The sequence below is a fragment of the Plectropomus leopardus genome, chromosome 15 (genome assembly GCF_008729295.1).
Source record: "Plectropomus leopardus isolate mb chromosome 15, YSFRI_Pleo_2.0, whole genome shotgun sequence".
NCBI classification, from domain to species: Eukaryota; Metazoa; Chordata; class Actinopteri; order Perciformes; family Serranidae; genus Plectropomus; species Plectropomus leopardus.
Genome location: NC_056477.1, coordinates 10,470,154 through 10,482,058, shown reverse-complemented (window position 1 = coordinate 10,482,058; position 11,905 = coordinate 10,470,154). Strand labels below are relative to the sequence as shown.

The 11,905-nt window shown below is 42.0% G+C and overlaps 1 protein-coding gene across 1 annotated transcript in view; it reads left to right on the top strand.

The window, feature by feature from the left end:
• Positions 1-381: 381 nt before the first annotated feature.
• The window catches only part of LOC121955007 (ankyrin-3-like), a 167,860-nt gene continuing 156,336 nt past the window's right edge, over positions 382-11,905 (top strand). The window contains exon 1 of the mRNA XM_042502782.1: positions 382-720. Within this exon, the coding sequence (XP_042358716.1) occupies positions 652-720 (69 nt within the window). The 5' untranslated portion in view covers positions 382-651. The remainder of the gene's footprint in view (positions 721-11,905) is intronic.

Sequence of the window (11,905 nt, the reverse complement as noted above, 5' to 3'; positions counted from 1 at the left end):
GTCTCTCTCCCACTAACACCAATAACACAATTTCACAGTCTTATCTGTCTTTCTTTCTTTCTTTTCTCTGTCTCTTTCTCTTTGTTTGTATCTTCTTCCCATTTTTTTTGTGTCTCTTTTGGGAGAGTGTCTCCAGTCTTCAGCCTCAGGTAGGCAGCACCACATCCAGCCAGGAATACACTCCTTCAGTCTACTTCTCTCTATTTTCTCTTCATCACACACATCCTCCTCCTCATCTTCCTCCTCCGCCTCTCTCTCTCTCCACTCTCCTCTTGCCTCCACACCCTGCCTCTGAGTGCGCCGGAGAGAGTCGCCAATTGCGCACGGCAAAAAGCAGCAAGTGGGAGTGGACCTCAGCGCGCAAGTGTGTGTGTCTGTGAGCGTGGAAAGGAAGAAGAGGAGAAGGAGGAGGAGGAGGAGGAGGGTGAGAGCATCAGTACAGTCCTCCCAGTCTCTCCTCTCTCTTCACGCGCACACTCCCACTCTGCATGGAACAATCCTTCCTTCACTGCTTCTAAATGGACATTTCTGTGGCAACGTTTCACCAGTGAAGACAGCAGCTGCTCGTTGCTCCGTTCCACAAGCTCCTACATGCTGGATTAAAAAAAAAAGTGAGGAGAGGAGAAGGAACAGGGGGAGATATCTCTGAACATGAGTGAGGAAGCTAAGGAGAAAGCAGGCGGCGGGAAAGCAGCCCATCGCAAGAAGAAAGGCAAAAAGGTATGAGAGAGAGGAAGCGCTTTCTTTGTCTTGGCATGCTCGCTTTTGCTCAGTTGTTGCTTCGGCTCAGCAAAAGATGTTTGAATGGGAAGTGCGAGGTTGTTGGGTGAGGTGGGAATAATGGGTGAGGCTGAAAAACCCATTAGAAAGTGACTGAAGGTGTGTTTTTGTGGATTTTTCTTGTTTGATCATGCATTCTGATCAAGTCATGATTCATGAGCATGTTTCAATAAGTGTAAAATGAGTGGGTTTTTATTATGTAAGAGAATATTTAAAGCACACCTGGCTGTTTTTTTTGTGGATATTTCTGTGAAGGCTTTTTACATTTTTCTCCAATGAACTCGCATGTGGCTCTGACATGAGGAAGAAATATTTGTTTAGCCTCACCTGGAATGCTACCAAAGCCCATTGAAAAGCCGTCTGTCAGTCACCGGTTATTATTATAATCCTGACGCTGCGACTGGTCGGTCTGGTTGTTTTGCTCAGGGTGATTGGCTGGGGGAGCAGTGGTATGTAAAGTAGAAGGAGAGTGTGTGTGTAAGGGGATGTCCTCGGGGGTTAGGGTGGGGGCAGCTGAATGCACGCACCGCACAGGCATCTGGTGTACTGTCAAACTCCTCCACAGCTGTGTGTGTGTGTGTGTGTGTGTGTGTGTGTGAGAAACACATGCATTGATTGTAACGTATGCATAGCTGTCTTGTTGTTTTCCTCAGGAGTTGTTATTGTGGTTTTTAATTGAAGGTGCTCGGAGCCACAGAAACATGTTTTGACTTATGAAGTGGAATGTTTGCACTCTCATGTGTGTACTTATATTTGATTTTCGGGTTGTGGTTCACAGTTAAACACCTCCAGCTTTGTGGTGTAAGCATTATTAAAGCACGTCTCTGGCCCACTCCTGCACCTCCCATGCTGTTGTGTCAGTGTGGCGAGCCTATGATAAATGTGTTTTTGTGCTGAAAGCCACTGATCATACACTAACAGTGTCACAAAATACACCCTGTTCACATACGCACACACAAGGAGTGTTTTCCACCCCATTTGAGCTCGGATTGGGGTTGATGCTACATTCGTGGTGGCCCCTGAGATCAGGGATTTGCTGGACGGGGAAAGACCAAAGCAAAGCAGAGAAGCAGCGGATAGCTACTATACATTTTACAAGCCTGAGTGAATCCGTTATTGAGAATTAAATTTATTCTGTGTTTCCCATTAAATAATTTATAGCTGCTGTGATATGTGTCACCCTCAGTGGTGGAGCTGTCAGCCCGGCTGCTTAATGACAGCAAGAGACACAATGTTCAAACCGTTGACTTCAGAAATGAATGTTGACTTAAAAAGACGTGACACAGTTAGTGGTGGAGGGTTTGCTGAAAATTAATAAATGTGAACAAACTGAACCGTTCACCTCAAAACCAAACTGATAAAAATGATAGTGACAGTATGAATGAAATAAAAATTATCAAAGAGAAAGAAAGTGCAGATATAAATATTTATTTACAGGCAAGTATATATTCAGGGGATTTACTTCATGATGGCAGTTTGTTTGATGTTATGAAATCAAAATATGCATGATGGAGCCAGACCCTCACATGTTCCAGGCCAATGTCATTAGGGATTTTAGCGTATTAGCTGATAAGTGATGAAAAATTGTTGTATGGGAACATAATATATAAATTTAAACTTATATAATATAGAATTGTGTCTCCAGTCAGAATAAGCCTTCTTTGCCAAGTACGTTAACACTTTCAAGGAATTAGTCTCCAGTTTTTCTTTACTACCATTGTATATACACAGAAATAGAAATACAGCTAAAAACTAAGACAAAATAAAGGCTGAACAAAGGTGAAATCTAAACAATTAAAGGTCCAATGTGTAGGATTTATAGGGATGTATTGACAGAATGTAATGTAATACATTAAGTATGTTTGCTTTAGTGTATAATCATTTTAATATAAGAATTGTGTTTTCCTTACCTCAGAATGAGCCCATTAGATCTACATAGGGAGTCGGTCCTTTTTAGTCCGCCACGTTGCACTGTCTTGTTTCTACAGAAGCCCAGAACAGACAATCCGACACTGACTCCACTTAAGGCTATTGGCATTTTTGCGTTAGTGGCTTCTTTGCCAACAGCATTGGTAAAAAAAAATTTTGACATGAAACCATTTAAATCAGTGTTTTTACCGCTTTAAATCGCCTGGTCAATATATTTTGAAGAGGAAGAAACCTCTGCTGATAATTTGGCTCCCAGTAAAAACCTGTTGAACAATGAACACTGAAACGATTGAAATCAGGAGTTCAAATTTGGCACACGAGAAGTTTCAGCTGGTTGCGATTTGCAGTCCTCACTGCTAGATGCCACTAAATTCTACACACCGCTCCTAAACTACCATTCATGAAATTAATAACATTCGTAGACAGTCAGTAGTGTGATGGTGCAGAGTGCAAAAGGGTGCAGGAATAAATATGGAAAGATTAATGTAAGAGGTTACTTTATATGCATGAGGTGCATGGATTTTCAGTGAATACAGCGTACTTAGGTTTATATTTGACAGTGATGATATTCAAACAATCAGATCTCAGATTTTTAAACTCTTAAGCATCAGTATCAGCTTCAGAAATCCAGTGTTGGTGTTCTTCATTATACAGACTAGACACAATGAAGTTTGACTAATATTGAGGCCGAGTGTTAAATTATAGTTTGGAAACATCCAAATATTATGAAGACTCAATTCCTCTCAACATCAACTCCATTACCCAACGGATTAAGATAAAGGAGGTTGGGTTAAATTCACCAATAGGATTATCACTGAGACCAAAAGTTCTCCGTTGATGTATTTTCCCCAACACGCCTCGGCCCGTTATCTCTCCCACACAAGCTCCAGACTGCAGCCATGAAGCCGAAAACAGCAAAACGATGCATATTAATGCTTTCTACATATGTATGTTGTTTGTTGTGTGTGTGCTTGTGCAAACGTGTGTCCATGTGTATCTATGACTCACTGTGCGCATGCGCGTACCACATAACTATGCCAGATGTGTTAATGATTGTAGCCATGGCAACTAGTCTCTGAGCGAAAGATGTCGAGGGTGAGAGAGAGAGAGAGTGAAGTGAAGAGGGGGTGGACTGGTGAACTTGGTGGCCAGAACAGAAATATATTTTTCATGAGGCAGCCGCTGTGACGGGGGGGTGGGGGGGAGCTCAAGGATACAATCAAACATCTTTTGACTGAAGGTCCCAGACTTATGGCGATTATGACGAGGCTCGTAAATCAGTGCCAAACAACATATTGTGTTTGTGCTCGTCAGTGTGTGCGTTTAAGTCGAGCGTGTGTGTGCATTTGTGTGTTTGACAGTGTGTGTAGCACTTTGATGTGTCTCCAAATGCTCTATGATCTTAGAGAGGCTTAATGATAAGAATTTGATGTAGTGATAGAGATAATGAGGTTTACATAACACGCAGACACACAAACACACACTCGGTATTAACAGGAATTCGGTCGCATATATTCCCAGCACGCACAAGCGGCTGTTGGGTCGAGAGAAAGCTTTTTATCGAATAGTTGTACTCGTGTGTGGGTTTGTGCATGCATGAAGTACACTCTTGTCTCTGGACATCTGGTTCTCTGTGCTCTGTTGGGTTTTAGTGGAGTTAAAGTGGACATAGAACAGTTTTCTTGCACAAAAGAAGATAGAAATAAGGGAGAAAAATATGCCTGCAAGACAAAGACAGACCCCTGGGAGACTTATATGGAAGTATCTCACTTCCAGAATCCTAACAACTATAACTAAGCTCAACAAAATTCAACTTCTTGACTTAAGGAAGAGAGAAAATGCTTATAATATCAAGGCAGCACAAATACACACCATATACCCTCATCTAGAGAATTACATAACTGTTCTGTACATTTATATACAAGCTTATAGAGCAGACAGAGTAAACTTTTATTGTGTGAGCCTGACATTACAAGTTAGATGATGGACAGAGAGAGAGAAGTGCAAACAGATTGCCCACTTCAATGGCTTCTCCCAAATAAATCTCCTCAGCAAAGTAAACACACCGTTATATAAGAGATGCTGGCACGCCAATGCTTTAGAAACACCATCGTTTTTCCAGGTTTATGTCTTCCGAAAATAAGCCGCCCTCAACTGCAAAGATGTGCGGTATGTTTACACTTCGGATGATTGTGTAAGGATTGTGTAAGTTGTGTCTGTCAGGAAAAACCTAAGCAGAGCTGTTGGTTTTTTTTTTTTTTGTCAAACATACTGATGGAGGGAGACAGCTGAGAAATGTGGTCTCACTGAAACACCGAAATTCTGTCACAAATAAGCCACTGCTGCTGATCATATTTCTCCACAGTCAGTATATTCTGCTGCCACTTCTTGCAGTATATTTCACACTTACAAAACAGCTAAAAGCGACACAGAGAGTTCATTTACTTGTTGCTATATATTTTCTGTAAGTGACATGTAAGCCAGAACTTTTAATGCGATGGATCAGCCGCAAAAATAGACAGAAAAAAAAAAGAGTAAAAAGATGACTTTAGCTCAGCCATCCACTTTTCACTCAACTGTATACATGTCTCTTTTGTGCTGCCTCTGTTGTCTTATTCCTAATGAGACAGCCAGGCAGCCGAGCTCGGGCGGCTCTGCTCTTTGTCTTGGATGGAAAAACCCTGCTAGAGACAGAGAGCCCCGCGTCTGGAGGACTGGTGAAATAAGCCGTTCTGTGACAGTGCCTTCAAAGAGAAATGGCACATCACATCCCCCAGATAACAGCAGGGCACTGGTGAATGTGCTGATGGAAGATGTAAAGTGTGTGTGTGTGTGTGTGTGTGTGTGTGTGTGTGGAGAGCAAACGAAGTGCTGCTTTTGTTTTTCAGATTAGGCTAATGGACTTGGCACAGATCAAATCCTTAAGAGGGGTAGGTAATGCTACATGGGCTGTTTGGGGGAGAGTGTGCGGAGAAAAGTGTGTGCTTTAGGGAGAAATGCAATAAATACAGCAAAGTGCTGAAAATAGATGGAACAATTAATGGATTAGTTGATCAATTCGAATATAATCTGAAAGTGTTTATGATTACCTATTTTCAGCTTCACAAATATAAAAGTTTGATGATTTTCTCTGTTTAAATCATCATAAATTGAATATTTGTGACGTGTGTAGGATTTATGGGAATATATTGGCATAGACTGAAAATAAGTTTTCTTTAGTGTATAATCTCCTAAAAATAACAATTGTTGTGTTTTTGCTACCTTAGAACGAGTTTATATGTACATCGGGAGCCGGTCGTCATCCACGGAGTCTGCCATGTTGCACCACCATGTTTCCACAGTAGCCCAGACAAACCAAACAGTGACTCTTGATAGTGCTATTGGCTTTTTTGTGTTAATCACCAAAGTTAACAGCCCCTCTCTGACATAAATAGGCCAAAAATATCCTGTACCCTGTGATTCCCCATCACATCACCTCCTTGACGTTCCTCATTTCTGCAGCATATCCTGGATGCAGCTTAGAAATGTGACGGCTTATATAAAGCCGTACACGCACACATGCACATGTGCTGTATCAGAGTGTGGAGGAGTTAGTAAGTGCACATGTGTGCTCCCTCGGTACCTCTATAAATGTATGCATGCATGTGTGTAGGTGGGTGTATTCCTGCCGTTCCTGTGTGGATGTGTGTTTGGGGAGGTAGGCGTCGCAGAGCCTGGGCACAGCTGCACGCCCCGGGGAGAGGGCAGAGGGATCAGCCTGTCAGAGCTCCATCACTCTCAGATGAACTGTCTCTGTTCCTCTCGTTCCACTGAGGGAGGCAAGGAGAGGGGGATGAGGTGAAAAAGAAGAGGAGCTAGGGGAGGGAGAGATATGGATGGTAGCGAAGGAGGTGAAATAGAGAGGGCTGGAAAGACCAGAGAAGTGTGAGTGAGGTGTGAGCTGGGGGAGTGACAGAGGAGTAGATGGAAAGGAAGGGGCGAAGGAGGTGTGAAGGAGGAGTGTTTCTTTCTCTCTCTGAAACTCCCTTGATCTCCAAATTGCTATAGGGTAGATATGTGAGGACGGTATGCTTCATCAGGGTATTTGTCAGATGGTCAAAGAGCTTCAGGAACCCCCTCCTTTAACACTTTTCTGATGTCGGAATTTGAAGCACTTTCTGAAACCAAGACTATCATTCTTCCCACTTTATACAGCACACTTGATCTCATCCCTATGAATCAGTTTTTGATGCTTGAAGAGCTTTTTGTGTTGTATCTTGACACAAAGCGACTAACACCTACCTAGACAAAATAACTCAACTAGGGCTGTACCCGACTCAGAATTATGCCAGTCAAATCTGGCTGTTCCGTATGAATATGCATTGATTCGTTTTGTTTCCATACTAAGTTTTAAAGTCAGTGTGACAGCGGCACTCATGTCATATAGTAAACAAGCATTTGCACACAAGCACACAACATTTGCTGACACTAGATAACAACAAATGCCAGAGACTGTCATATTAACTTGCAGTGAGCTGTTAATTCACCACCTGTTCACCTTATTGTGTGGGGTCTCTCTCTGCACCACTGCGTGAATGTCTGCAGCTGCGAAGAGTATGAAAGCCAAGAGCACTCACTCGGCAGCAAATCTTGGGGACCAAAATGTCCCCAGAAGTACACTGCACAGAGAAAAGCAACTGCTCGACTCCGACTGGTGATTCGAGCCTTTCACTTTTCAGGGGCCGCCCTAAACTCAATGTTGACTTTTAGCTTTACACAGGACATGAACACTGGTCAAAGTCCTGTGCCTGATACCAGTAGGTGTACATTGGAACTGGTTGAAAGCCCTGTGGGTCTTATACCATCTTATGCAGATTGTGCGTCTATATCTGACACAAAGGTTCACAAACAAGCAGTGTTCTTTTAGACTTTGGTAGTAAGACGAGGCTGTAGTAGTTGACTGGGTCTGAAGATGAGAAAGTCATTATGGTTTAGGTTTCTCCTGTAGGTTCCAATCACTCGAAGTGCATTTTACAGGGTTCCCATGGTCATGAAAATCATTGAATATTTTTAAAAAGTCATGGAATTTTGTTGTGTGTAATGACATAGTAATGTTTCACGTAATCGAACATAATGGAATATTTATTTACTGTAGCTGATGACATAATGATGCCATTACTTGTGTTGTTGTGTGACATTTCGTATGTTTGTTCATTTTCTCCCTGCATACCCTCTTTTTGTCATGTATGCCAGCTAACTGAAATTATGCTTGAATCTGATATGTTTGAAAGACGCCTGGCAAGTGGGGCAAGATTAAAAAAAAAATGTTATGAGGTCTTGAAAAGTCATGGAAAAATCTTATAACTTTGTCAATGAAAATGTCTGGAAACCCTGCTTTTGCATTGCTGAGTGCTGTGTGATTTTCCACTCTATGTACCTTGCATTTTTGTAGAAATGCCCTTAATACTTGGAGTTGAACAAAACTTGAACTTGAACAGAAAAGGTGCCCGAAGTCATCTGTGTTTTTTCCCATTGTCTGATCAGATCAGGTCTTTTGTGTTGGCACTGACAAAAATTTAGTGGAGAAGGGTACATGCCTTGTGTTAAGCTAACCTAAGACCACTTTTAATGTTGCCCTAGGCAAGCAGAAAGACATATCTGAACAAATTGTAGCCTCAACTTATTTTTAATGTATTACCAACTGTAATTAGGCCCAATGATTGACAGCAGACTGACTGCAACACAACCTAAAACCTGCAAAATGCGCTTACTTTTTTATTCTCACAAGTATTGTGTCATTTAAAACTTCTTATGTGGTCGGACAACACGTACATTCAAGCCTAATTCAGCCCCAAAACACCCCAATCAATGGCAAAGTGCAGTGGAAAGCTGCAGTGGCCGTTCCAAGCTGCAGCTGTTTGATTCTGCAACAAAGTGCAGCCAAGCTAAAAGTTTTGGATATTTTAACTTTTAGTGGCAAATTGCGGCCAGATCACATCCGCAGTCAATCAGTAAAAAATCTTGTGACTCCTATGACATGTTGACTTATGCTGCAAATAATTTCTACCTGCCTTAAACCCATTAACATGCTTCCCGGCAGCAGAAAAATGTACCATCATATGTTTGAGTCCTGCATGAATGTGTGGCTCACTGGTTGACTGCTTCCCTTGCTGTCTGCCCAGTTTCTTTAGTGAATTGCTAATAGCTTGCTGGTTTAATCACAAGTCAGCTTTCTGGATACAAACCTGAGGCAGCTGCTGTTGTCAGACAAAGACATGCATTTATACGCTCGAGTAGGCTTTAGCATGAATACGAGTAATACAATCCACACAAACAGAAACACACAATCACACAGAGACCGCAGATAGAAATAGAAAGGCCACGGCTGACCAACAAGGCTGTTGAACCAGACCTAATCAACAAAAAAGGCCTAACAAGGGCTCGCCACTCTTATCTCTATCCATCCATCCTGCCACAAACCTCTCTCCACACTCGCCCCCTCCATCAACAAAAGCAGGCAATTTGAAGAAATGCCTTGGTGAGTTTTTTTACGTTCTGTTGGCGAGAATGAATCGATACCAGTGAGAGCTCCGTGCAATTTAAAATGAGTTTCTCTCCCTGTAAGAAACAGCCAGAGCCGGCATGTATCTGTCTATTAAACACATGTCAAATGTTTCTGTAATTAAGAAAAGGTCAGGCATCTGTGTGGAAATTAAACTTCCAGATTGCTGAATAATATTTTGGGTGTGCTTTTAAACTGAATATAGCATTTCATCTGAATGAAATCACTGAATCACTGTCAAATTTGAATGCAAAAAGGCCCAACATCTTTAACCCGGGGCTGCTTGGTGACCTAGACGGCAGTTGCTTTGAGGCGTCTACAGTGTAATAATTTTCCTTCATATCCACACTACTGGTATTTTTCTCTGCTGGCAGTCGCTACTGCCTGAACCCCGCAGCCTCTTCCGTTTCCCACAGCTCCGTCCGGAAGGCTCTTTACATCTCGCTCTGTTGTGCTCTCTCAGCCTCTTTTTCCTCTCTTCTTCAAAAGACTCCACAGCGCGAGTCAGTAATGGAAAACAAGAGTGAAAAAAGAAGAAATAGAGAGTTCCACTGTCAGATTTAGAAACCCCTTTTATCGAGTTTGGGATCCTCCTTAAGCCTCTCCTGGCTCGGCGTTGCCATGGCAACTGTTAAATGCAACAGAGCAGGATAACAAAAGCTTTTGTTCTGTACCAAAAGCAATAACAGTGGTTTACGCTTGCTGTGTTGTCTGGCGACCTTGTTGTGACCGCGGCATTGTCTCACCTGATTTCTCAATTATTTAACATCAGTGCCTCTACTCTGGCTTATACGATTGTATGAAAAACACAGCATGTAAACAGTTAAAATCACTGGTTTATTTTTAGTCCGTGCTTAAATTAATGAGTCACGCATGCAGCGGCTGGTAATTGTTCTCCCCAAAAAATTAGCACCACAGAAATGGATGTATGAGTTGTTAATAAGGTCATGATGCAAGGACTGTAACACCCAAAGTATTGTGTGAAAATTGACAAAGATCAAACTGTTCCCACACTAATTCCCTCAATAAAGCTGCAGGCAAAAGACATCTTGTCACATGATGTAAATTCCTGTTCTTCATGTCTGATGTTCAGGCTGATTGTGTTTATACACAATAAATGCATACAGCAAGCTGTGTGCTGGGTGAAAACAGTGAAGATTTCAGTGTGAGATTTCAGAGCGGTGACTGCACCGGGACCTTAACGGTGCCAGCGACAGAAAACCCAATGTCTTTGTAATTAAAAGAACCTATTAAACACAGTTTAATGAACTGAAAAGGAGGAAAGGGGGACCGCATCCGTCACTGTCTCTTTGGTTCTCAGGTGTTGTTTGTTTGAGTCAGATGATGTATTGTGAGATCAGGAATACATCCACAGTGGAGCCAGGCCAGATGGCTCACCCCAGATTCTTCCACGGGATGAAGAATGAATAGTGAATAAAGGACGTAAATGAAATGAAAGATGAACTGTGTAATCCTAGTCAGAGGAGATAGCTGCAGTCGCTCCCAAAAAGGCCATGTGTTTAGACCCTTCTGCTGGCTCTCAGCTTGAAGATGCACTTAACAGCAGGATCTGGCTTCCTCCAAAATTCAAATTGTCTGACAGGTATCTGCAGGACTGAGGCTGTGTTTTGAAATGTGGAGCAGATTGCCAATTTAGCTCTATTCATGCTAAACTGCTGCCGGAAAACCAGGTGAGGGAAACATCCTGGAGACGTGCTTCACTTTCTTCAGTGTTTTTCATTGATGCTTTTAATGGTCTAGTGTTAAACCCTGTTTAAACCCAGTATTACGATGTGTGTTTGTTGATCCGATTCCAAGAGGGCAGCGTAAGTACTTGTATGTAAATGCATCCAATGCATCCTCAATGTGTCTTGAGATCTGATGGCTTGGACAACATTTGGTAGTGATCTGGGCTGCACCTGTCCACATGCTTTCAGCAGTGTGTAAACTGATGTGTCCTGGGCCACTTTGAAAGAAAGCTTCTCCCACGTCTTTGATGATACCACTCCCCCTCAGATCAGCAAACTTTTTGTTGCTGCTGTTAGTTACACAGATTAGACACAGCACTAAAGGACAATACCCGAAGCCATTCTTAAGTGCGGATATGAACATAGAAAAACACATTTTAAAAAACAAAACAAACTTCATAAATAGAACCAAAATATTGAGCTGTGTCTCCATGATATTAGGTCAGTTTACAAACAAGGATGTGAAAACCATCAAAATAAATGAATAAAAATGGTGACACCTTATTCTTAAGAAAGTTTGGAATAAAATATTTTGAAATAAAAAAATGTTTCTTATTTTATGTAATTTATATAAACATACTCAATATCTGGTTGTAAATTCCATCACAGAGGGCGGTGAAAGTTAAAACATTTTAATTCTGAATTGCAGTGCCGTCTACCATTGCTGATATTCTCCGCCGTCCTCACCTAATTTACTGTTCTCCCCTGCTCCACTTAAACAAGATCTGTTTTGCAGTCTACTGTCTGCCTGGTCCCCGGCACAGAGCTCATACTCCCAAATCATATGATGGTCTCATATGATGAATGAAATTATGTTTATTTGCATATACAGGGGAGAGGTAAGATTCGATCACGAGTAACCACTTGAGACGTGTGGAGACGCATTCTGATGTTAGGTGGGTACAGC